Source organism: Enhydra lutris, unplaced genomic scaffold (genome assembly GCF_002288905.1).
Source record: "Enhydra lutris kenyoni isolate GAN:26980312 unplaced genomic scaffold, ASM228890v2 scaffoldscaffold2, whole genome shotgun sequence".
Classification (NCBI taxonomy): Eukaryota; Metazoa; Chordata; class Mammalia; order Carnivora; family Mustelidae; genus Enhydra; species Enhydra lutris.
This window is the reverse complement of record NW_019154086.1, coordinates 22,345,700-22,372,829: the sequence shown is the minus strand read 5'-3', so window position 1 is coordinate 22,372,829 and position 27,130 is coordinate 22,345,700. Positions and strand designations below refer to the sequence as shown.

The 27,130-nt window shown below is 42.3% G+C and overlaps 1 protein-coding gene and 1 pseudogene across 5 annotated transcripts in view; both read right to left on the bottom strand.

The window, feature by feature from the left end:
• Nucleotides 1-1,651: 1,651 nt before the first annotated feature.
• On the bottom strand, nt 1,652-3,814 carry LOC111149313 (annotated as a pseudogene). Its single transcript, XR_002640756.1, has one exon. The product of XR_002640756.1 is annotated as a heat shock cognate 71 kDa protein pseudogene (transcript).
• A 3,312-nt stretch (nt 3,815-7,126) lies between these two features.
• The window catches only part of LOC111147286 (golgi integral membrane protein 4), a 79,379-nt gene continuing 59,375 nt past the window's right edge, over nt 7,127-27,130 (bottom strand). For 2 of the 4 annotated variants that reach the window (XM_022503248.1, XM_022503262.1), the window contains 8 exons: nt 24,743-25,075; nt 22,835-23,100; nt 22,040-22,122; nt 20,540-20,649; nt 17,592-17,759; nt 17,197-17,265; nt 9,162-9,242; nt 7,127-8,847 (listed from right to left, as the gene is read on the bottom strand). In XM_022503248.1, coding sequence (XP_022358956.1) covers nt 8,698-8,847; nt 9,162-9,242; nt 17,197-17,265; nt 17,592-17,759; nt 20,540-20,649; nt 22,040-22,122; nt 22,835-23,100; nt 24,743-25,075 — 1,260 coding nt within the window. In that variant the 3' untranslated portion in view covers nt 7,127-8,697. The remainder of the gene's footprint in view (nt 8,848-9,161; nt 9,243-17,196; nt 17,266-17,591; nt 17,760-20,539; nt 20,650-22,039; nt 22,123-22,834; nt 23,101-24,742; nt 25,076-27,130) is intronic. The other 2 variants (XM_022503252.1, XM_022503272.1) reach the window with 1 other exon arrangement.

Sequence of the window (27,130 nt, the reverse complement as noted above, 5' to 3'; positions counted from 1 at the left end):
CTCTAACCAAGCCTCATACAGAAATCCTAGAAACGGACGCCTGAGTGGCTCAGACAGTTAAGTCTCTGCCTTTGACTCAGGTCATGATCCCCGGATCCAGTCCCTCCTCAGGCTCTCAGCTCAGCAGGGAGTCTGCTTCTCCCTCTCCCTCTGCCTCCCCCACTCCTTGCCTCTGTCTCTCTGTCTTTCAAATGAAAAAATAAAATCTTAAAAGAAGAAGAAGAAGAAAAAGGAAGAAAGAAAGAAAGAAAGAAAAAGAAAGAAAGAAAGAAAGAAAGAGGAAGGAAGAAAGAAAGAAAGAAAAAGAAATCCCAGAAGATGGGCACAATGGCTGGTTTGGTGCTGAGGAACCAACCTTGACTGAACGGATTAACCTGAGTTGGGGGTCGGAATGAGAAGACACAAAATATGGGCTCAGGAGGGCCGCAGCCAGTGCTGCTAAGACAACATTTATTGGCTTACAGCAGTGTTATAGGATTCAAGCACAATACAATCACGTGCGAGTCACCTTGATCGTTACATTTACAATTCAGTAGAACAATCAACAAACTGCCGGTAAGTAAGTTTTCTCATTCAGCGCTGTTACAGTACAGCCTTGAGTCAGATCAATTAGCTTAAGGGCAAATCTGCTGTGTGGTTTCGGGGCTTCTGCGAGCTGCAGTTATGGTAGCGCTTTAGGGCTGAGCCCTGGTGGATAGGGCTGGTCTCTGACCTGGCCCTAAGACCGCAAGGACCTGTCAGCTTGCTCTCTGGTCACCACAGTTCCCCCTTCTTTATTTTTTAGACAAAGCTCATGGAGGCCGGATTGGAGCTGCCTGAGGGATTGGAACCCTGCTTGGATGCAGACTGGCAGGCAACAAACGCTGTCATGACTAGAAAAGCGTTTTGGGTTCATTCTTAACTTTCCGGCCCTCCAACAATTCCTGCGCCTGCACTGTGAGGGTCTTCAGTTGTCCCCAAGTTGGGATCGTTGTTTGGTGGGTTGTTTTCACACGAGGTGGCCAACGTGGAGGAGCAGGCATTAGGGGTGTAATCCTAAGCCTCCGGAATGGTGGGATGAGGTGTTTGGGATGAATCCAGAAGTTCCTCTGGAGTGTGATCCATTGCAGGTACGTAGGAGGCCCTTGGGGAGCCAGATGGTTCATCAGTGTTCCTAGGAAAAATACACATGCCCTCGTCCCCAAATTAAAACAGACTAGACCATTGATTTGTTGAAGGATCCTTCCACCCCGGGTCAGCATAATGTTTTCCAGGCGGAGACCACAAATGGTCAGCTGTGGAGGTACCATCAGCAGAAAGATTTTAAAAATTTAAAGTATATAGAGCTTGATTAAGAAGAGAATGTGGGGCAGTTAGGAGTTTGGGGTCCAATTCTGTGGTTACAGGACTAGGCCTTTACACAAATGAAGAGCAGAAGGGAAATGGTATGCAGACAAAAGGACAACCAGTGGATGAACACATGACCTACTCCACCATACCAACTGCCCCCCACCCCAACCCCACCTCACAGCAGGCAGTCACAAGACCCAAGAACATTCCAAGAGAAGAGTGCATCTATTCCTTGGCTTAGGTGGGGCTCTTGTAAGTCTTAATTGGTTAATGTATTCTGATTTGAAAACCTCTTTTTTTTTTTTGGTGCCAATTTTAAATACAGTTTTATTTAAAACATTGCATTTTCCACTTAACAATACAGCGCTTATAAAGTGCAATGTTTATTTCCTTTCCCTGTGCACATATTCCATATTCAAGTATCAAGAATGCCCAGTTTTTTTGCAATAGCAGCTCAACATTACAACTGCCATGGAATTTGCTACAAATTTGGGTCCTTTGAATATTGTGTGTGGAACAATGCTCAACCTATTTATTCTCAAGTTGGTTTTAGTCAACCTCTTCAATGGTGGGCCCAGAGGAGGCACCACCAGAGGGAGGAGCTCCACCACCAGTGAAGCCTCCAGGCATTCCTCCTGGCATGCCCCCTGCACTCTGGTACAGCTTGGTGATGATGGGGTTGCAGACTTTCTCCAACTCTTTCTGCTGGTGTTCAAATTCTTCCTTCTCTGCAATCTGGTTCTTACCGAGCCAGTTGATGATTTCATTGCACTTGTCAAAAATCTTCTGTTTGTCTTCATCATTTATCTTGCCCTGAAGTTTTTCATCTTCAACAGTTGCTTTCATGTTGAATGCGTAAGACTCAAGTGAATTCTTGGAAGACACCTTGTCCCGCTGTTTCTCATCTTCAGCTTTGTACTTCTCAGCTTCCTGGACCATGCGCTCAATATCTTCCTTGCTCAAGCGGCCCTTGTCGTTAGTGATGGTAATCTTGTTCTCTTTTCCTGTGCTCTTATCCAAGGCAGAAACATTGAGGATACCATTAGCATCAATATCGAAAGTGACCTCAATCTGAGGGGCACCACGAGGAGCAGGAGGTATGCCTGTGAGTTCAAACTTTCCAAGTAGGTTGTTGTCCTTGGTCATGGCATGCTCACCTTCATACACCTGAATATGCACACCAGGCTGGTTGTTGGAGTAGGTAGTGAAGGTTTGTGTCTGTTTGGTAGGAATAGTAGTATTACGCTTGATGAGAACAGTCATGACTCCTCCAGCAGTTTCAATGCCAAGAGAAAGTGGAGTGACATCCAACCGCAGCAAATCTTGAACATTTTCAGATTTGTCTCCAGAAAGGATGGCTGCCTGGACAGCTGCACCTGGACAGCCTCATCAGGGTTGATGCTCTTATTCAGTTCTTTTCCATTGAAGAAATCTTGGAAAAGTTTCTGAATCTTGGGGATACGGGTAGAACCACCCACCAGGACAATATCGTGGATCTGAGACTTGTCTAACTTGGCATCCTGAAGGGCTTTCTCTACAGGGTCCAGGGTGCATGAACCAGGTCAGCATTTAATTCTTCAAACCGGGCATGAGTGATAGAGGTATAGAAGTCGATTCCTTCATACAGAGAATCAATCTCAATACTGGCCTGGGTGCTGGAAGGAAGTGTACGCTTAGCACGTTCACAAGCAGTACGGAGGCGACAAACTGCCCTCTTGTTTTCACTAATATCTTTCTTATGTTTGCGCTTGAACTCTGCAATAAAATGGTTGAACATTCGGTTGTCAAAGTCTTCTCCACCTAAGTGGGTGTCTCCAGCTGTGGACTTAACCTCAAAGATCCCATCTTCAATAGTAAGGATTGACACATCAAAAGTGCCACCTCCTAAGTCAAAGATCAGCACATTCCTTTCAGCTCCAACTTTCTTGTCTAGGCCATAAGCAATAACAGCAGCAGTTGGCTCATTGATGATTCGAAGTACATTGAGACCAGCAATAGTTCCAGCATCTTTGGTAGCCTGACGCTGAGAATCATTGAAGTACGCAGGTACTGTGACAACTGCATTGGTAACCATCTTCCCAAGATAAGCCTCTGCGATTTCCTTCATTTTTGTCAAAACCATAGAAGACACCTCCTCTGGATAAAAGCTTTTTGTCTCTCCCTTGTATTCTACTTGGACCTTGGGCCTGCCAGCATCATTCACCACCATGAAAGGCCAATGCTTCATATCAGACTGGACAACAGCATCATCAAATCTCCATCCAATCAGGCGTTTGGCATCAAAAACTGTGTTGGTGGGGTTCATCGCAACTTGGTTCTTCACAGCATCACCAATCAATCATTCGGCGTCCGTGAAGGCGACATAACTTGGGGTGGTCCGGTTTCCCTGATCATTGGCAATTATTTCCACTTTCCTGTGCTGGAAGACACCCATGCAGGAGTAGGTGGTGCCAAGATCAATGCTAACTGCAGGTCCCTTAGACATGGTTGCTTATGTGTGGGCCTGGTTTGGGTTGAGAAGAAGACAGCAATCCAAAGATCTAGCCCCACGTTCAATGAGCAAAAACCTCTTTAGATTTGATAACTCCACCAACCTGTTCCATGAAAAATTCTTTATTCCTCATGCTATAGTCAATGCTTCTTAGACATACAATGTTACATTTTCCTTTGACCATGTATCTTTCTCTGATCAAATAATTCCAATTTCTTGGTTCCTCAAGACCCTATAGCTGAGATTTTGCTCATTTTTTAAATTTTTGACTCCCGTTAGAATTGTTTTTGCAGATTTAAAGCACACCTTCTTAATAAATGAAACTCAGAATATGAGATAGTGATCCATTCAACCCTGGCTGTATTTGGAGTTAACATTGGAATCAGATTCACCTGGGAAGGAATCCCAGCTCTGTCATTTGTTCATTGTATGATCTTGAAATAATCAATATTCTTAGATCGGACTATAAGATACTCATCCAGTGAATATTGAATATTTGAAGGTATTGGTGTTTGGGTTGCAACAATTATCAAGAAAAATAAGGTCTCCACTCTCACCGACCATGTATGTCAAGAAGAGTATAGATACGTTATAGACTGTTTCCATATACTGTGGTAAGTAGTGGGGTATGAAATACAGGATGTTACAAAGGGACAAAGAAAAGGTATGCAACCTAGGTTGGGGTAGGTGAGTGGGAGGTATCCCCTTCCCAGAGGAAATGGTATCTACGGGGAGACCTAAGCAATGAGTCAGACAAAGAAGAGAGTGAATAGGGATTAAACAATGTTTCTGGAGAGAGTAGGTAGTAAACTTACCATGATATAAGAGAGTACAATGATTTAAAGGAACTGAATATTAATTATTAGTCAGGATTATTCAGATGGCAAGTGACAAATCCATTTCCAAGTAGCTCAAATGAAAAAGTAGGATTTATCTGCTCATTAATCAAGCTATGGGTAGACTTGGCTGGCATCAAGGATGGCAAGATATAGGGACTGGAAAAAATGCCACGACTCTCATGTCTGCCTGTGCTTTTGCTTTCTCTTTGTGGGTTACCTTTGTTCTCTACTTCTGTAGACTGTTTTCTCCACAAAACTGAGAAAATGCACACCAGCTATCCTAAATTAACAACACAGTAGCTTTGGCATTGGTCAAGGTTCGTTACTAAGATATTAAGAGAGGAATGTGCCTCACAAAAAGGAGCCAGATTTATTATGATTCAGTATTAGAATGTATATCGGAAGGTTGAAGGGGTAAGATGGGGCCAGATCATGATTGTGTAGGTTATATTAAAAAGTTTGGAATTTTCCCTATGTGGAATAGCTATTTATTAAATAATTTTATAATGGAGGACTGTTATTGTTATCTTTAGAAAGATCACACTGGCACAGATTTTAGGGATTGGTAGGAAAGAGCAAGTGAGAGAAGTTAAGGGACTGTTGTAATAGTCCAGGAGATGAAGTTTTAGGGGGAGGACGTACAAGGACCAGAGGCCTTGCCATGGTCAAGTTAAGGTTGTTTACTCCTCTAGCAAGGCAGTAACATGAATATAGTTGGGAACTTCCTGGAGGAACATTACACTGTGCCCGCTTCAAGGATCTGTCAATGGGCTGCAGGTTAGAAGGGCATTTAATTGTATCTACACTTCCTTCTGGAAGCTAGGTTATTGGTAGAAATGCTTTGTTCTTGTAAATTGCTAAGATACTTGTGAACTGAAGGAGACTCAGGTCTTGCAGGATTGTGATCTCTATATAAGTTTAATGATTTTCCTTTCCTTAGCTTTAGGGCAGCCAGGAGTATGTGAGGAATGTCACATGTATCCCGGGGTGGGGGGGGGGGTGTTGGTGGTTGTGGGTGTCGGTTTCTGTTTTGTCCTCAGCTTGCCTTCTGTTCCCTCATCACAGGTAAAAGGTTAACAGTGGCCTGAACCAGGATAGTAGGGATAGGAAAAAAAAAAAAAAATGGGCAAGTTTAAAGATATTTTGGTAGCATCCGTAGAGAATGAAGACAGAATCAAGAGCAAACTTTGTTTTGGGAAGCTTAGTGAACTGAGATACTGAACCTAAAAGCAAATTCAGCTTTGAAAATTAAAAATTTGAGGTGGAACGGGTCATAGCAAGCTAGGTTTAAGCAATGGATTGGGAGACACTTGTCTTAAGACATGGATGGGAGAGGGCTATAAGGAAAAAAGCTCTGGGACAAGAGCTGAAGAATACTAATATTTACGGGCATGTATACGAAGAAAATTCTGGGGGGAAAAAAAAAGATTGAGAAGAAGTAGCCAGGATGGTAAGGAGAAAAGTAGGAAAAGATACTACAATATAAGACAACAGAGGATTTGAGAACAGAAAGAGAAACAGAACCTTTTTTTTTTTTTTTTTTTAATGGCTGTGCAACGTGCCACAGTGTGGATGCACCACAATGTCATGAGAGGACTAAAGACAAAACAGAACTCAGAGCAGTTAAATAATGTCAAATGCTCCAGGAGGGCAAAATTCTTCAGCTATGAGAAGGGGGATTTCATCAACCTTAAAGAGGATTGCTGTGGGGATAAAGTGGATCCTATTCACACACTGCATGTATCATGAAGACATTCAATGTCAATAATTTTCCTTTATGAAAGTGAGTTGCTGTGACTTACCTGTGGTTCAGACTATACCCTTACTCCAGGATCTTTTAAAGTCACGCTTACAAATACCTAGACATTACATTGTACTAATGTAGTTTTTTTGTGTGTTCACTGTACTTGTCCCTAATAAATGTGCCTTTTCCCCCCTTCTGAATATGTCACTGGGACCAAATCCTTTGATTTATTGGCTGCACCAAAAATCACAGATTAATTGGCAAGATAAATACAAGTGACATTTTATTTTTGCACATCTCATTAATGTATCTCAACTGTGATTGATTAGTTCTCTTCCAAACAGTAGCTAGGATGGGACTAGAACTTGGTGCCATAGAGTAGAATGGTTTGTGCTGGTTGCTTTCCTAGGGGGGCTTTAAAATGTATTTCTTTGTTTCGTGTGTGCTCACATGACAGTCTCTTACATTTCTGTACCTATTTCTATTTTCTTCCCCAGGAACTAGCTCAAGTAAAATAATTCTTAGCTCTTTCTTTAGGAGAGGGGTAAAGAAAATAAAGTACCAATCCAATTAGAGAGAGAGAGATAAGGAAAGTAGGAAAAGGTTGGAAAGGCATTTTATAATTCATTAATCTATACTGGTACCTCCTAAAATTTTTCCTTTCATAAAAAAGAACTGAAGAATAAGATCAGAAACTAATAAGATATCACAGCCTTTACAAGATTTACCACTTGCTTTTTATAGCTTTATTGACTATTACCAAGTTTCAATATGGTTCAAATAATTAAATACTGCAACTGGGACATTAAAAATACAAACTAATTTACCAAAATAATTGTATTCTGAATATTATGTACAATATTATACATTTTACATTACATAAAGGGTTTTTATACATAAAGGTAAAATTTGATTTATGATTATTGAAAATCCAAAATATATTTGAACGAAACATTCCTATGCATACATATAATCACTCCACTGGGATAATAATCAAAACCATACGTGAGTGTGGTATTAAAAACTAACTTTACATTCATACAACAACGGTAGAAATTAAATGTCTTTATTAACTTGAGAGTATTATTATAAAACCACAAACATATGAATTATATAACCTAATTCTATATATTTAAAAATCTTTATGTAGAGAGACAAATATGTCTTAATCCCAGAAGAATTTTTGATTTTTAATTTTTTTATTAGGGGACTTTTGTTGTCATTAAAATGCCATACATGGGCATAACACAAGCTCCAATCCCAGCAAACAGAAAGGTCATGAGGGTCTATAATATCAATAATGGGTATTTTACTGTATAGTTTACAAGAAATAACCCTATTCAATTGTGTAATTTGGAATGCCTTCATATTCATACTTGTCATCAAAGTGATTACATATTGAGGACCAGAGTTTATGGGGGAAATATATATTATGGTAGAGAACTAGATATTGAAACAAGGATATTACTAGATGATTTCAGAAAAAAAAGAACTGAATGGGTGCTCACATAGAAAATGCCACCCACACACACTAAATTAGTTATTAAACAAGGTTTCAGTCCTTCAAGAAGGTTAATACACTGATGCATCCTACCTTGTTTGAATACTGGACTATCAAAGTCCAGAATACTGTGGCATAAGTTTGAGTACCATCTCATTTTAAAATTTAATTCCTTTCATGAACAGCTGTGATTTGAAGTAGAGCCAAACATTTTTCTGACACGAAAAGCCTGAAAAACAGTGTCTTTATAAACAAAATGCTTTTCCAATCGTATGTCAGTCTGTACATGGATCTCATTCCAGAGACAGAGGGGTGAAAATTCCATCCCAACTATACACAAGAACCTTAGAAAGGCAGCAGTTAATAAACTGGCCATTGTTCTTAAAGGCTATACAGCATTTTGCAGTATTCCCTACTTGAAATCCTGTATTTTGTTAAAGGCAAACAACAGAACACCTGGAAACTAGGAGACAGAAAAGTAACAAGCTGAAATATACAAAATCGGTGCTCTTTTCAACATCACATAATCTATGAAAAATGAGATTCAAAGGCTAAGCTTTGCTTTATTGTTTTTCTTCCGGTTCGTCTTTAGCTTGAATATAAAAGCAGCTCTAACCTAGGTTATCAAAATATATTCATATAAATGTATGAGCATTTCTAATATAAAAGTTAAAAAAAAAGTCTAAATTCTTAATTTTTGTAATTAAATATCCTAGAGTTCAGTAGGCAGATTTATTTCTGAGCAGCTTGAAAAGAACCCATCGGCTGAGCACTGTCCACGCGGTTGGCACCGCTACATTTCCGCTCTTCGCTGGGATTTCTCCGCAACCGCAGCCCCGTCTTCTTCCTCTTCTTCCTCCTCCTCATAGGGTTCCTCTCGGCGTTTAGGGCGGTGGTCATCTCGAGCTTCTTGTTCTTCGCCATCATTGTTTTTTTCGTCGGCCTTAAAAGGAAAAGGAAAAGGGAAAACGAACAGATAGGGCACAGGGTTAGTGATATAAATAATTCCCTCCTTAAAGAATTAGTGTGAAGTTACTCATTTTTAGAGGAAGGAAACGAGTGGAGGAGTATGTTCCGACAGGCAATAGTGCTGTTCTTCCCTAACCTTCACGTTGTCACAGGGTTTCCTAATTCTAGGTTGGCCCATTAAAACTGCTCGGCGCCCGAGTGGTACCCGCTGGTACCTCTACCCAACCAGCCAGACGTGTCTCCTACGCATGCGCACACGCGCAGTAGTCATCTCTGTCCTATACCTACGTTTTCCTCATTTTCACCATATGTCTCCTCGGCATTATGTTCCAATTCCCTTTTTTTCTCTTCAGTCAAATCTTCCTGAACCTGAAAGAAACCAGAGATACCAGATGACCCTTTATATTATTTAAACACTTGCAACAACAGATTTTGATTTCCAAATAGTTCATTAAAAATAGGAGAAACAAAATAAAATTAAAACTAAATTTGAAAAAAGACAAAAGTCTTTTTGAGTCAAAGATTTAACTTGTCTATTAGCTATGAAGAGATGTACAATACACCTCCTACAAAAAAATCAATGCCATCGATTTGGAGCCTAGGACTTTTCTGTTTGAGTTTCTTTCTCTGAATGAGCATTAACCCTGCAAGTATAACACCTAAAGAAATTCAGCTTATAAAATTAAAAATTCCCCATTTCAAAATGGGAGAACTGCAGATGTCTGAAAGCTCTGATGGAATGTAAGTTCTAGGAAGACAGAAACCATCTGTCTTACTCAACTGTCTTCAATACCTAGGTGTGTCCCTGGCACATGGCAATTGCTTAATATATACTGGTGAAATGCATCAGTCAATGAATGAATAAGTGAATCAATGCAAAAAACACCTGCTCTGAGAAGGCACAGAAAACAGACACCATTACCTATACATGAGGTAGCAGAAAACAGAGAAAATGTGTATATATAATCCTGTAATTAAGAGTAAGTTTCTCTGGCTAAAATACCTAGAACATAAAACACAATCATTTCAATTTCTTCATGAAATAGTTACTAAACTGCCCCAAATCCCTACATCTCTCCAGTGTTCTACTATGACACTTCTGTTTCAAGTTTTCTTTTATGTGCACTATTACTATTACATGTCTGTCACTGATCCCAATTATTTTTTTCAAAATGTAAATCAAAGAAAGTACCCCAAAACAGAGATTATTTACCCCAAATCATCTCTATTTATTGATTCCATTCCATAAAAATACAAGGTAAAATACTTTCTAACAAACTTTTAAATCGTGTATGTATACCAAAAGATTGAAGTCACTTGAATTTCAAAAAAACTTTGCTGCCCATCCATTAAGCATCATGTAGTATCCTGGGACTAAAAGAAAAGCTGAGCTGTCCTAGGACACTGGTATAAGAGTAGGTCTTCCTGAATAACACACAGAATTACCAGATTGGGGGCAGAGACAGGGAAGAGGGTGTTAGAAGTCCCAGAAATGGGCAAGGTAGGAAAGCAAACAGATGTTACACTTAAAGAGGAACAGGTTAAGGGCTACCTCACAGTGTCCAGCCCAGGTGTGACAGGAATGAACCACAACCCACCAGCAGGAACCTGACTTGTTAAGAGCTAACAAAGATGACCCTTCAAAGAGGCCTCCACGGAGCCCAGCTTTCTGAAACCTCTTCTAATCAGCCCAATGCCAGCCAGACGCACAGCCCCTAAACTACAATGCAACTAAATAAATACATTCTGGGGACAGTGGCATAGGGCTTTTTTTGTACTCACACGTCCCAGTGGTGAGAGCTAAAGAGAAGACACCCTAGTGTCACCTACAGGTTCTTTAACAGTCGTCCATAACCTCTCTTCTGCCCTTTGTCACACAATCTCATAGTAACCCTTGAGTTGAAAACATTGAATTACTAAATTTCAGACTACATATATACTCGAAGTCTCACTAACTGAAACATCATTAAATAACTAAAGTATCCCCATCAATTTCAGTGAACAAAGTTATGTCTTCTGCAGCCTTAATAATAAAAATATACTAGCGAACACCAAACTTGGTTTAGCTGGGGTTGGGAAGGAACTGCCTTGAAATTGCAAGGTGGTGGGAAAGTATATATAAATCAGGGTCCACAAAATTTTTTTGTAAAAGGCCAGATTTAGTAAATATTCAGCCTTGCTCAGCCATAAAGTCTCTGGAGCAGCTACTCAACCCTACCGCTGGGGTACAGAAGCAGCCTTGGACAATAGGTAAACAAAAAGGCATGTTCAAAAGAGACCTGACTTACAAAATGGACTGAGGCCTGTAGTCTGCCAAATCCTAACAAAGGCTGTAGATTCAGACAGACCTGGATTTAAACTGTGGCTCTAAAATGCTGGCTGTATAAAAATAAGGTCATCTGTTTCTATTATGAACATTTGCCGGCACATAAAAATAAAGCAAATAATTTAGGGAACTCCTTATAGCCATAACCAAGGTTCAAAAGTTAGCTCAATGCTGCCACCCTTGCATCACCTATCACTGTTCGTTCATTCTTTCTTTCTTCTTCTTTATTTTGATGACCTATTCTTAAAAATTCTAGATCTCATGTAATTTCATTCTTACCCATCTCAGTACATATCTCTAAAAACAATGGATTTTTCTTATATAACCACAACACCATTATCACACCTGATAAATAATTCCATGGTACTATCTAATGTCTAGTTCCGACTTAACATTTTCCTGATTATCTTCAAAATGTTAGGCACCTGGGTGGCTCAGTGGGTTAAGTATCTGCCTTCCGCTCAGGTCATGATCCCAGGTCCTGAGATCCCTGCCCGGTAGGGAGCCTGCTTTTCCCTCTGCTCCTACTCCTCCCCCCTCCCCCACTCATGCTCTCTCTCTCTCTCTCTCTCTCTCTCTCTCTCTCTGTCAAATAAATAAAAATCAAAAAACAAAAACAAAACAAAAAGAAAACCAAAACTATCCATTTATAGTTGGTTTGGTCTAATCATCATCCAAAGGCCATACCTAACAGCGGTTCTGCTCCCCTTTTTTCCTTAATGCTATTGACTTGTTTTCCTGTAGAATGACCCACACTCTGGATTCACTGGCTTCTTTAATATCTCACTTAATTCATTCCTCCAGCTCTCACATTTCTTATAAAAGGAAGTTAAAGATTTATGTGAATTCAGATTCAATTTGCAAAGCAAGAGTTTTTCAAAGGTGATGCTGCAGATTTTTGTATTTTCATCACATCAGGAAGCACATAACACTTGCCCCATTTTTTGTGAGGCTGAAGTTGGTTGGTGAGCTCAGAAGGTAACTGCCTGAACCCTCCATGATAAAATTCCCCAACTTCCATTCATCTAGTGATGTCATCCATTGATGACTGGCTCTTAAGTCACCTGTTTTAATTAGAGGCTACAAAAATGGTGACTTTCTAATTCCATCACTCCTGCATTCACTAACTTCTATCAAGAAGAACTTGCCCGTATCAATTATTTAGTTACTGTCCTTGGTATACTTAATTATGACAGCCTCTAAAATCAGATCTGGGGGTGCCTGGGTGGCTCAGTGGGTTAAAGTCTCTGCCTTCAGCTCAGGTCATGATCCCAGGGTCCTGGGATCAAGCCCCGCAGCGGGCTCTCTGCTCAGCAGGGAGTCTGCTTACCCTCCTTCTCTCTCTGCCTGCCTCTCTGCCTGCTTGTGATCTCTGTCTGTCAAATAAATAAATAAAAATCTTTAAAAAAATAAAAAGATAAAAAATAAAAATAAAATCAGATCTGGATGGGCTCTAATCATGGTTCCAGCAATAACCAGCTATGTGATCTTCAGAAACTTGGCTAACCTCTCTAAGGGTCAAATTTCTTATCTGTCAAATAAAAGGGTTTGATAAAAAAAAGTGATTTTTAATTTTCTGTGTGGGGGGGTCATGGACCCTTTTAAGACTTTGGGAAGAAATGCAAATGTATGCAAATAGACACCGATACACATCATTTGACACAGAAGTTTCAGGAGGTTCAGACTTCCCCGAGTCCACCTGTGGCCAGCTGTTCCAGGAATGCTTCTCCAAACAGCATGTTCCTGGAACTCTGATTCCTAGGCCCCACCACAGGTTAAGAACAAAATCTCCGAGGGTAAAATCCGATCCAGGAGTTTGTACCTTTCACACACTCTCTCCAAAGGGATTCTTAGCCATGGTAAAGACTGAGAGCTACTAGCCTGAGTGACAGGCAGTGTAGGGTTAAGAATGTCTCTGACTAGAGAAATAAATGCCCTTGCATACATACTTTCTTCTCTTCCCTGGATATTTACTACAGAATATCTGGGTTGTTTATCGGTTGTCAAAAGAATCTGAGGTAAGAAGCCCTGACGTAAATTACTCTTTAATTTATGGAACCCACAAATGCAAATTTTGTAATTTTCAAACTTATAGACATTTTTATTCTGGTAATATCTTCTTTGTGTTTGGAACAAAAGTAATGCAAACTTGTTTTAAAAGGCATTACTGATGGGGCGCCTGGGTGGCTCAGTGGGTTAAAGCCTCTGCCTTCAGCTCGGGTCATGATCCCAAGGTCCTAGGATTGAGCCCCACATTGGGCTCTCTGCTCAGCAGGGAGTCTGCTCCCCTACCCCCCACACCCCGCCTGCCTCTCTGCCTACCTGTGATCTCGGTCAGTCAAATAAATAAAATCTTAAAAAAAAAAAAAAGAACATTGACTATTTTTTAAAAAAGGCATTACTGAAAAGGAACAAAATGATACACAGAGTTTCTAATTTTCAAATATGCTTAGACTAATAACAGAAGCCAAATGTTACTCCTTTATAATGGAGACACACCAATTATGTCTTCCACATTCGACCCTCTTTAGTACACTAATAAAGCTGATGCAAACATTCTGTCAGAGATTTCCCAACACTGCTCCTCATTACTCATTTTTATTCACTGAAATCTAATGTTTTAGGCATTTTAGAAACGGTCCCTATGTGATGTAACAAAGTTTAATCGCCAAAATAAGACAGATCTACTGAGTCCGAAATGGGCTTTGGCTTTACACATCAAAGATGTCATGGGATGAGACAGGAACCAGAAGGCTGAACTTGAAGTAGATCAGAATGCTAAGATCCAAAGATGTGGATGGAATGTGACAAAGGAAATGCCTTCAGCACCAGCAGCTCTTGGAGTCATGGTGAACAGGGGAGCTGTGCTGCCTGGCCAGCTCCGTGCTAGGGTGACTCCCGGCTGGCAGTCCCACTAAAGGTAGCCAAGTAACCCTGTGCGTGCTCTCCCACGAGTGCACAGATCCATCTCTGTTCGATTATATTTGGACAAAATGAGCACTGAGAGTGTTTTCAAGCAGTCATTTAACTTATATATTTTTTTGAGCATTTAAATCACTTTTAAGCACCATAGCACCTTTTGGCAATGCCATACTTTGTCTTGTTTGCTCATCAGTAGATAAAAAGTCTGGAAAGTAAGCAACACAGGGATGGGATCCCCACATGAATGTCCCCAACAATAATCCATGAACATTTGTTCATAACCATCATTTTTATATCATAGAAGGATAACACTATTGCACTAAAAGAAGGCAGGGATAGTGCAGATTTCCAAAAAGCACACTTGTCTTGGGTTCCACTCTCTGAGCTCAAGTCATAAGTCTGACGGGCTGAACCTCTAAGCAGGGAGGGCCCTGGCAAGATGGACTTCATTCCTAGGAGCAAATGCTGATGGAAGTCAGGTGATGTGGGAGGGGAAGCAACGGAAGCAATGGGCCATACATCCCTGTAGTCAGTGTACTCTGAGGCTCAATGCAGAGAAGGAGGACACAGATGACACGTCACTTCATGGCTTTTGGAGCATCCCACAAATGTCTCACAAGCATGACTTAGAAACATGAAATGGCTCTCACATATTGCATTCCTCTCCTTCCCATTTTGCTGCCGTCTGGTGAGAACTTCATCTCCGACTATTACTAGCCTTAAATGGTATTTGGGAAACACTCTTCTCCCTCCTCTGGGAAAGAACTGGGAACAATGGGAAAAGGTGGGAAGATCCAAGAGCTAACCATCTCAGGAAGGCACCACAGTCTGTGCAAGGGCCCCTCAGGGACAGAGAGAGGAGTCACCCAGGGAAGGAGAAAGGCAGGCTGAGAGCATTCCTCCATGGGAGGGTGCACGACCTCAGACTTCAGGCCTATGCAAGAGGGGGTCAGCAAGAGGGGCAGAGACTCCAGAGAGGAATTCAGAGCAGGAAACCAGAGAAAGAGAAGCAGGACCCGGGCCCACTGCAGGGAGAGAAAAGGGCTCCAGTGGGCTCAGAGCACCCGAGGGACAAAGAGCAGCAGTCTTCACCCCAGCCTGTCACCACTCTCTTCCCCTCCTCTTTCTTTTTTCCCTATCCTTGAACCTGCTTGGATCACTGGAGTGCTCTCTCCACCTTAACTGACATAACATGAAGGTTAAAAAAAAAAAAAATCAGTAAATATGGATTAAAATTTTATGTTTACCCTTCTGCATTTAAAAAAAATGTCAAGGTGAACCTCCTCTCTTTTAATCCCTCAAAGATATCTGGCATCGAACATAATGAGACAGAATAATATTTGTCTAGACATCCTGTTATAAGAGAAGTCCAGATGAATACCTTTTTCTTGCCAAATGTCTTAATATTCAAGGCTGCTAGTTTTTCTAATGCTCTCCTGTGATACCATAGCTCAGGATCTTGATCAGGATGAACAGCAGGATGAGAACAGAGAAAGAATAAAAAGATCAAGCCAGAGTACACATGAGTAGAGCTGTATGTTGCCAATGGCTGTAAAGAGCAACATCCCTTTCTGTTTTTCCAGTATAAGCACAAATTTTTTTAACATTAGCTCTGAGACGTGGACAACAAACACTACAAAAATGAAAAAGCAGGGCTAGTTGAGGGAACTATGCACACGAGTACAGCAGCACATGGATTCTGAGCAGGAGCCCCAGTGGCGGGTGGATCTGTCTGGGCTGACATTTGTCCATCCATTCACACAGTTCCCCTTAGGGCTAAAGCCTGGCAAGAAGCCTGGCTGAGAAACCCCTCTGAACCAGAGCTTTCCTGGGCCAGAGAGAGAGACTCAACATGGGACTTGTCGAGGCCTGTGCCTCATTCACAGCATGTCCCCAGGTGTGGAGCTTCAGGGGTCCATACAGTAGAGCACTGTGACTAACCAGCCCCAACCAGACGTGCTTGTCCTTCACTTACATAGGCGTGCCATCACGATGGGCGCTCCCTTTACCTAGTCAGCAATCATCTGCCAGAAATTTACAATAAAAAGGAAACTAAAATGAAATTTAAGAAATTCCACCCATGGAGGAACACCTGAGTGGCTCAGTTGGTTAAGTGTCTGCCTTCGGCTCAGGTCATGATCCCAGGGTTCCGGGATCGAGTCTCACATTGGGCCCATTGCTCAGCAGGAGTCTGCTTCTCCCTCTGCCTGGCTCTCCTGCTGCTTGTGCTCTCTCTCTCTCTTTCTGACAAATAAATAAATAAAATCTTTTAAAAAAAGAAGAAAGAAAGAAATTCCACCCATGGGACGCCTAGGTGGCGCAGCTGGTTAAAGCATCTCTTAGATTTTGGTTCAGGTCATGATCTCAGGTTGTGTCAGGCTATGTGCTCACATGGAGTCTGTTTGAGATTCCCTCTCTCCCTCCCTCTGCTCCTCCCCACCCCATGCTCACTCTCTCTCTCTCTCAAAAAAAAATTTTAAAAAAAAAAAAAAAATTCTACCCAAATGCTTTTTATTCAGCTGAGCTTCTTACATACTTTTCCCTTCCTTTATCATCAAATTTCATTATGACATTAAATTCCTAGGACGGAAGAGGCAAAAAGTAGACACTTAAAACTCTTTTGGAGGGTGTTAACTGTATTCTGACAGATACTGGGAGGTACCCTCTTGAGGGAGAACTGTGGCAATGTCTACAAGTTACAGGGGTCACTCCAGAACCCCTCAACAGGCAAAGCTTTGTTGTTCTCTCTTTTATGGGGGAAAGAAACAGGAGAAAATATTTCTTACAAAAAACAGACAGACCTAGGTCCACCATTCCTAGAAGGCCACATGTCTTCTTTCATTTCAAAATTTCTAGTGAGAACCAGGAGGAAGGATTCTATGACCCTGTTTTGGTTGCCTCCTAACCAAACGTCTCTACTTCCACGGTCCATTTCTTCTTGAAAGCACCTTTTCTCCTCCCACCTCTGTCTTTCTGAAGGTGTCTACAGAAGGTGTGTCAAAGCCCATGCCGTGACGTAAGGGGAGTGTGATACACCAAGCATCCTGACCAGTTTCCTGCACTCCGCCTCCCTACCTCCTCCTCTCCCTCTTCCTGGTACTGCTCGTCAACATTATCCTCCTGCTGGTCTGGGTTTCCTGCCATCTGTTGAAACAAAAGGGGAAGCTCAGGTTACTGAACATTGGAGATGTGTTTCATAGTACGCTGGGACAAAGAGCAAGCTTACTGCCATAAAAAATGTACTTTTAATGCATCAGTGGTCAGAAAATGATGAATAACCCTTCCGAAAACAAAACCTAGGAGGCGTGTTACTCTCTCTGAGTATGGATATATTGTTTCACATAATGGCCTAAAACCCAACCAAAGAAGCAAACCTTCCATCAGCATGCATTAGACTGACCCTTTGCCAAGACCTAGGCAGTTAATAAGACACCCAGGTTAGAACCACCTCTGTACTAGCGTCTGCTTACCACCAAATGTTCCTCCATCTCGGCATTCTCTTGCTTTTGATTACTTTGTTTTGGATCTTCATTTTCATCTGGCAAATTTTCTTCCCTCACTTGCTCGGCTTCCTCAAATTCATCTTCACCTTGATTATTAGGGTCATCTGCTGGGTTTATATCCTCTACAGCAGCCCTCTGCAAAATTTGAATAAAAAGCAACCACTACTTCAAAATCCAGGATCAAATTTAATTTCATTTGAAAGGCCACATACTGGCAGAAAATGAAGTCGTCCTCCACCGGAATGTTCAGATCTATCCTTGCCAAGACTCACAAGTACACATCCCACTGTCAAGAGAAAACTCCTTGCATTATTCGTCAGGCTGAATGAATGAGAATGCTGTACAAACAACACTTGTTTTCTGCAAGTGATTCCAAAAGGGTCCTCCGAATTCTACCACAAGAAATGTGAGCATAACTAAATAGATAACAAGAAAAACAGTTAATAAAAGCTACAAGACAGGGCGCCTGGTTGGCTCAGGTGGTTAAATGACTGCCTTCGGCTCAGGTCATGATCATGGGGTCCGAGGATCGAGCCCCGCGTCAGACCCCCTCCTCAGTGGGGAGCCTGCTTCTCCTTTTTCCACACCCCCTGCTATGTGCTTGCAAGAGCTCACCCGCTCATGCCCACCTCACTGTCTCTCTGTCAAATAAATAAATAAAATCTAAAAAAAGAAAAGAAAAAAGCTAAAAGACCAACTAGGAGAGATCATTAAAATGAGAGATTTAGATAGGCAAATTGTAACTTCTTCCATGAGTATGCTGATTTTTATACAGGCAAACTTTCTTCTACCAGGGATTTTTCATGGTAAGTGGGTGGACAGCCCTTGAAGAGCGAGAAGGTGCCACCAGAAAGGACCTAAGAAATGGGCTCTAAAGGAGACAAGAACAGGCTAACCCAGTCTCTGGCAGTGTATCATGAAAAACCTCTCCCCCAACTCCTTCTCTGGCAGCTCTCAGTGACCATGTTCAACAAATGCCCTTCACATGATCAACTTGAGATTTATCTCTATTTTCCACTCAAACTCCCAAATCACCTTTCAAAATAATCCACGTCTTCATAAAGAATCAGAGTTTAAAGCCTAAGCTGGGCAGACGGTAATGCTTACAGGAGCTTCCCGATGCCTCCAGGGTCACCAACAGAACACTTAAGGGAAGCAGCAAAGGCTTCTAATACATGAGGCCTCAGAATGAGATTTGGTCTCTATTCCTGTTCTCCAGACAACAGGACTCGACTCCAATTTACTCCAGGCCTTGAACGCAGTCAAGGGTTCACACCGCTGTCTTAGCTGATCTATGATGTGCACACCCCTGCTTGTACACTTCACACCAGTGCAGATGACGCTCTTCTTGGGAATCCAGAGTGACAAATCAACACCTTTGCACAACGCCAATTACCCCACAATCTCGTTAGATTTCTTTCTGTGCATTACCAACAAATTTGTGTGGAAATTATGTAACACATTCTCTTCAGAAAAAAAGTACAGGAAGCTTTTGCAAAAACCCATGAAATGTACACCCTGGGTCCAACTCTAACCAAGTAGCAAGTTTAATAGGCACAGTTGTTACATTCAAATAAAACAGACGATCAGTTATCAATCAGTTATGATTCAATGAAGCTGGGCAAAAATTTTTTAATTAAAAAAAACAGATGAGACAAAGAGAGAGACAAGTAGGCTAACAATTTTCACTGAAAGAAGGAAGGGGAGGAAAGCCATCAGTGTGTCATCCAGAACATGAAAATCACTAATGGGAGAGTAAAGGGTTACACAATCAAGTACTCAATGTACACAGCACCTCCCAGAGGGGGGTGACTGGAACAGGCATCCTTTTGCTGCCCCCCATCCCTGTCAGGCGCACACCTGCTTCCTTGCTCCTCTTGCAAGAAACTCTTTGCCCTTTCACAGTCTCTAGCTCCTTCTTGCTCTCCTGCTGTCTGGAGCTCCTGCTCTTTCCTGAGCATCCTCTCCCAAGTGCTGATCCAGGGGCCACAGGCAAATGTATCTGTCACATCCCTGCATAAGCAGAAAAGCCATTTCCATGCAAGGGGCTTCAGGTAGCTATCAGGAAGACTTCCTTCTATGATTCTCAAGGAAGGATATGGATCCTCCTTCCCATACAAATAGAACCCATATGAAAGCACAGACTGAATTTCATAAACATGGTGGTTGATTTACTAGCAAGAGACAAGAGAGCTGAAGTAAGTCGTAGAACTCATTTACACGTCTGCACAAGAACATGCCCCATGGAGCCTTGCTTGCCTCGGGCTCAGGGCCACACAGCTATGAATTGAGAGGCTGGGTCCTTTCTTGGTAAACACAAAGAACATTCCCAGTTAGTAGGTCTCTACCAATTTATATTCTAATTTTTCTATAGCACCTTGGCACCTGAGCAGATTTTTCTTTTACTTCTCAAGCCACACATCCTTATCCACCCATGTATTGATGAAAATGGCCCCTGACTACTGGGAGATGAGAGTCACAAGACATACAGAACACTCTATCAGACTATTCAACAGGCTCCATGATGGTCCATTTCCTTTCCCTGGTTCTCTGACTCCCACACTTGTCCCCGTCCCCGCCATCTTTCAAAATTATTACATATTTCAATACCTCTCAATTTCATTTTTCTCAGTTTTAATTTTATTAATCTAGAAGTTCGCAGAGGGAAAGTCCTTCTATGTTTTCCCAGAACTTTTGAACCAGTCTCATCACCCACACGTACCCCAGTTTACAGTTAACAACATTGTTGATGCCATTACACAAGTCCCCTTCCTTCTGCACTGACGAAATAACAGACACATCTGGAGCCAGGGCTCGAGCCAGAGGCATGGTGTCAGGCAAACCTTCAAGTTCTCTCTGCCCCACCCCAACCCCGGGGGTTTCCAAGTGTCATGACCAACAGAAAGGACACTTACATCTGCCTCAGATTCTGGGTCGGTTTCATGGGGCCCCTGATCTTGAAGCTCATGTCCATTCTCTGGGTCTTCTTCTGCCTCATCTTGGTGCTGGTTGTCTCTCTCATAGGCTAGCAAATTGAAGGAACTAACATCAGTGTGGATGAATCAGACAGGATCTTGCCCTTTCACTCAAAGAAAAGCCACTGGTGGGCTTTCCTCCAGACCATTTCACCCAATCTCTCCTCCAGAGAGATTAATTCACCATATGGCATACATCTCAGCTTTTCTGAATAAAACTATGTCCCTTTCCCAGACCATGTGTCTAAGGACACAGCGTGGGTGAGTGACACCATTCTTACCTTCTCAAACCAGTGTTTGTAACATAAGCTGCATTCTCCCCCTTATTATGCAGAAAACAATAACCAAAACTTTTACAATAAAAGAAAGCCCAGTCAACTGGACACTGCCAAAATTATCAGCTAACTTTCGGTAATATCAGAGGAAGCAGCAAGGTACCAAAGAAGAAACTGATAACGTCTCAGGAAATGAAAGAAAGAACAGCCCCATCTGCAGAGCTCAGATCAAAGCCAGCCCACCCCGTGTCGTCTGATATGGCAGTGCTGAGGGCTGCCGCCCCACAGACACAGCTCACATTTCAGCTTGCATAGACATTTCTTCACTCCTTTTGGAAAAAATTATTTCCATAAAGGGAATTTAGATAAGAGCATACAAAGAGAAGAACAAACAACTTTTTAAGTAAGATGTAAGAGGAAAGGTTAAGTACATGGAGAGTATTTAGCTTATAGGAAATAGGGATGCAAGGTAACTTACCATCAGGTTTCAAGTGCACCAAGAGATTCATTAAATAAATAAGAGAACAAACTGTTCTCTCCTCTTACTGATAATGGAACAAAAAAGCTTAAAGTGCTGTACAGGGGGACATAAGGAAAACAATTTCATGACTAGAAGGGCTATAAAATTTCAGAGCAGGCTATAGAGGGAGTTTGGGTAATCACCTTCTTTTTTAGATTCTTTAAGAAAGGATACATATCTGAGGGTTAAAGTTGCCAGAGAGACTGTTACTTTCTAGTTCTATTATATAGTAAGTGATATTTGATAAATTACATAGGAGATGCTCACCACAAGTGGAAGCTACTACTGCCTTAATCTGAAAAAGTTTTAAAGGCAATGATCCAAAGGCTTCCAAGGTAAGGTGAAAATGGAGTCACTTCCCAGAGTATAACAGCCCAATGATAATGTATCAAAAATAATATTTCAATATACAAGAAGCTTAAGTGACGAGAAAAACATCAGAAAGGAAAGAGATGATCTCGAGCTGTCTGGACCACCGGCATGCACTGTCTGGGAGGATTACCAAAAACCTAACAGCAACAACAGCAAAATATGCACAGTACACAGACGTCCTTTGTGTGTACTCAGATGTGCACATGACTCTGAGTGGATATCACATGTTACTAAGTAATCTTATTAACACATCCATCATCTAAGAAGTCTCACCACCTCCTTCCTCTTCTTGGATGCCCTGGTCCTCGGCTCCCTGAACAATATCATGATCCACAGCATCATAACGAGCTTGCTGCCTGGAAGGGACACAAACAGCATCAATTCAGGGACAGATTAAGTGGCACAACTGGCCATACATCATTTATATTTAAAGGTAGCAATAAACAAAGTTTCCAACATTTTTTAAAAAGTCATAAACAAATTTTTTGTAAACTTTGTGCTATTAGGTTTCATAAAGATTTCAGACACAATTTCAAAGAGTACTTTAAAAGAGAGAAAATGCCTTTCAAGTGATAAAGTAAAATAAAGTTAGCCCCAAACCTGCCAGGTTATTTTGAGGCCTAAACTAAGCTTGGAGCCCTAACATTTTTAATTAGGGGTTAAAAATGTTGATTATCTTAAAAATTAAGTATTTAGAAATTTAATTCTCAAGCGGCTGTTCCGCCCCAGCCATAGGAGACGCGCAAGGTCATGGTTGTTAACAAAGCTGTTTGCCATCTGCTTATATGAACAAGGACAAGAGGCGCAGGGCCCCTGGGTGGCTCAGTTAAGCGCATGCCTTCGGTGGAGGCCATGGTCCGGGGGTACTGGAGTCGAGTCCCGCCACGGGCTCCCGTCTCAGCGCGGAGTCTGCTTCTCCCTCCGCCCGCCCTTTCCCGGCTCATGCCCTCCTCTCTCACTCGTGCTCTTTCTCTCCAATAAATAAGTAAAATCTTTAAAAATAAATAAACAAATAAAAATAAGGAGAACAAGAAGAGGGGCTCTGAGCACCCATCAGGAGGAGGCTACCGGAGCTGTTCGGAGGGCTGCACCCGCCCCTCCTCCTCGGGGCTGGCCGGCCTGTGCCGGGCCACCTCTCGGGCCAGAAGCTGCTGCTGGGGCTGCCGTTGCCGCTGCCTCCACAAGGGTCCCTGCAGCCGCGGCTGGTGCAGCGCCTCCTGGTGCTCCCTTGGCGGCTGCGCCTCCTCCGCCCGCCGCGCCGCCACTTGCTGCTGTTCCAGCTGCTCCTCATACGGTGACCGGATTCTGCCCACCGGCTTGGCCGACGGATAGACCTGTGCCACAACAAGCAGGTGCTGAGCAAGAACAGTCGGGACCTCTGGATTCTCTCGTCCTCTGTTCTTCGCGACAAAGTCAGGGGGCAGGGCTGGCTTGTTGAATTAATCCCTGTCAGGTGCACCGTGATTACACCCTGACCCCAAGGTCCCCCAGAGCCAGAACGCCTACTTCCCAACCCTCTGAGGCACCCTCGGCTTCTTTTAGCATCGGATCTCCCTGATTTGCTGGCATTCTGGCAGATTTTCCATGTGCTCTCTCTCACGTGGAAGAGGGCATCACAGACAAAATCAGTTTTGGACCTTCATTAAATGTTAGGTTCGAAAGGCTCTGGCATAAGTGGGCACTTGGGTGACCTCACAGTAACTGGGGCATTTGTGAGCTGAAGCTGTGGCTAAGGCTTTTCCACGAAGAGTTTAAGATGCAGGGATGCCAATTAATTCTAGGAATGCACAAGCAGTCTCGGGTTAACCATAGCGGGGGCGGGGGGGGGGGGGGGGGGGGGAGGAAGCAAGCCAGCCAAATTTCAGGTAAAGGTCGAGAGGCAGAGAACTGATTTCTTCAAAGAAAAAGAGAATAGGTGAGAACATAAGACCTTTCAATGAAAGGAAAAACAGATACAGGAATTCTTAAACTCTGCTGCCCACCGAACTACCCGTCACTCTCTCCTCCACCACCCCCTGTCCCAACCAACATAAGCACACACGACTTTCACCAACAGAAAGAAGGTACATGGGTAAGGGAAATCAAACCCACGGTGGGGGTTGCTTTTGAAGAAAGCTATGAGGGACACAAGAAAGGGAGAGGCTTCTCCATGCTAAGTTGGCAACAATATAGAAAAGCAGTCGAGGCCTTTGCATCTACTCAGCCCAAAGCCTCAACCAGCTTGAAGTCTTAGAAAGTCTGTGGGCAAACACAACTTCAGAGTCATAAGTAAAAGGGGATCAGCATCTGTGTAAAGGCCAAGTAGCCCGCTGTCAGGTTATCTGTGGACAGAGAGCGGAAGAAAGATACCTCTCTTCGTTCAGTGCTGCTTCAAGTTCTTTTCAAGAATGATTTCTAATATACTGGATTTTTTAAAGGGAAAAAACCATATTTCTGTGAGAAGGAAGTGCTCTGCAGGGGGAGCCTGAGCAGAGACTGGGTAAACATCCTCCCCCAGTGGGGCATCCTTAAGTGATAAGATCAGCCTTGTGACAACTTAATAACCACCTTGAAGATGAATGTGCAAAAGCCAACCTACCATTTGATAGTAAACGAACGGGGAGAAGTAGACTTTTGATCATAGAAAATGAGACCTTTCTCAGCCTCACAACGCCCATGGGACTTGAGCGCCGGGAAGTGCCCAGTCAGGCACTCCTCTCTCCTCTCACTGCTCAAAGGAGGGCAGCAAGGACTCCCGTGTGAGGGTACTGACAAAGAAAATACACTCACCAACTGCCCTCTCTTCCCCCAGGCATCTTTCTGAGCTACCTGATCGGCTATGCTAGGAGCATGTAACATTTAGTGAACTCACTCAGATTTTGTCTGAGAGGATGTCAGCTCTGGGGAGGCTTTTTCAATATTTAAAAGCAAAGCCATGCTCCCTGTCCCAGCCACCAAAACATAACCCTGGTGGACGGGAAGCAGATGACCCTGTACCTGGGCAGGAGCATGCCCTCCCAGAAGGTTGGCTTCCTCTCCAGGCTCATGCTGTTCCCTCCACTCCCGATCCTGTTCCTCAGGGGACGGGTCGTGCTCCTCCTCCAGACGCTCGGCCTGCCCGACCTGCTCCATCGCTTCCTCCTCCAGGGCCCTTCTGTGCTCCTCTTCCACCTGCCGCTCCTCTGGCTCTCTGGCTTCGGCTCCGCGGGGCTTCAGCTCTGCTGGAGCCTGAAACTCTGCCTTCTTTTGGGTGGGAGGGTCAAGTTTTGTTTCTTCCGTTCTTCGAGGAACTGCTTCATGCGTCTGCCACCCGTCACTATTTCGAGACACCTAGGCCAAGCACATCACTGGAAATAACACTCTTCAATTTTGAAAGCAGCGATAAAAGCTCTTTATTACCATGTCTATGGGTTACAACATAAGCAAAATCCTGGAGCCTAGAAATACAGTCCTGACTGAAAAGTATGGCTGCAGTGGAGTCATTTAACTCTTCTCACTCTGTAATCTCACCTATAAAATAGAGATAACATAAGCACGATTTCATCCCGGGAATAACACAGTACGTAACCCAAGAGTAAAGCCTGTATGTGACCACATCTTAGTAGGGAAAGCCATCTAACTTCTGTTTTCCCTTAAGACAAAAAGGAAAAACCCCTCAACCTTCAAGTGATGAAGAGTTTATGTAATTTTCTTCAATGTAAATTTTGTTTTCAATAAGGATTTGGAAAGGGGGACACTGGGCTGGCTCAGTCACACGAGTATACGACTTCATGTCCAGGTTATGAGTTCAAGCCCCACAGGTGCAGGAGGGGTCGAGAGCTCACTTAAATGAATGGAACTTTAAAAAAATATGATTTGAAAAGAGAAGGATAATATCAAATTGATGATGAGTTGGGTTTATTTCCTACTGACCCAGAAAAAAGAATGCCATTACTAATAGGCATCCATGTTAGCTAAAAATAGTGCCCATTAAGCCAGATACAATAAAATATTTTTAAAAACATATTAGGGTCGTATTTATTCAAATTAGAGGAAATCCTTGGTAAATATTCTGTATTGTTAACACATAAAATTCAACATAAGACATGTCTTTTTACAGAGAACTCCTCTTCTGGTTTAAATTGGTTTTCCTGGATTTGAAGTTTCAGAGATTACCATGTGACCTTCATTGATTAGAAAAGAGGGGTAAAAAAAAAGATGACATAATATCATAAGAAAATTTATCACTCTTTCCCCCACTGCAACCTTATCATTGGAAAAAATTTTTGGTCAGATTGTTCCTCCAAATTGCAATAAATGTGAAGCCCTCTTAAATTAGCAGAACTGTAACTGAGAAATTGGAATGAATAAATGAATGAAAGAACGAATGAAAAATAAATGGAGGAAGAAAATTCCTCTCTCAGACATCTGAGGACAACTTCTGGAGATGTATGTCTTAACAACATCCTTACACACCTGTCAGGTTTGACATAATACTGCTCTGTCTTTATATGAAATATTTCTCCAAAGGGCCTTAAGTGCTTTCAAATACCTGCCATTTATCTCCACAGCATTACCGTGAGAAAGGTTATAGAAGATAACTACTATCTCCACCTCACAGATGAAAAACTAAAGGTCTAAGTCATTAAAAGATTAATTAATTCAGTAAATGGGTAGTCAGACTCAGACAGGGAATAGAACCAATTCCCAGGCCAGGGATCTGGTCATGTTTTCCTAATAGTAACAAGGAAGGATCCATGAAGACAGAAACGGTCTTGCCTGTGAAGGAGTGCTCTGCCAGACTGAAGACTTCTATGAAGTCCACTTGTAGAGACTTAATTATTCCCATAAGATGGTAACTCAGGACACAGCTTCTCAAACATTCGTTGTTAAAAACAACTTTCTCCAGGAGAAAGATAGCCATATTTGTCATTTGTATTACGCATGTGATTAAAACAACAACTTCTTTAGAATTGAGGACAGGGGTGACCCTACTTTTGATGTCCCACTTAGAAGACACTCTTAAGCAAGGCTCAACTTTTATGAAAGCAGGAATAACAAACAAACAAAAAAAAAGTGGATTAAGAGACTAGCACCATATCTTTGACAGTTTTATAAAAGCCACTTAAATACAATTTTTGGCTTGTTCTGTGTGGACCTAGCACTGCACCAAGTTCAACTATACTACCAACTTTTAATTCTTGAGTGGGCTTTTATAGAACAGCCTCATGATCATTTAATCTTCTTACTCTACCCCCCAAAAAACCAAACAACAGGAACAAAAAGAAAATTTAAAAATTCAGACACAACAGCCCCTTCAAAAAAAAAAATAAATAAACCCACATGAACAAATAAACCAGTGAAGTCTTTCCCAGAAAATACTGTAGCAGTAGCTCTGATTGTCCT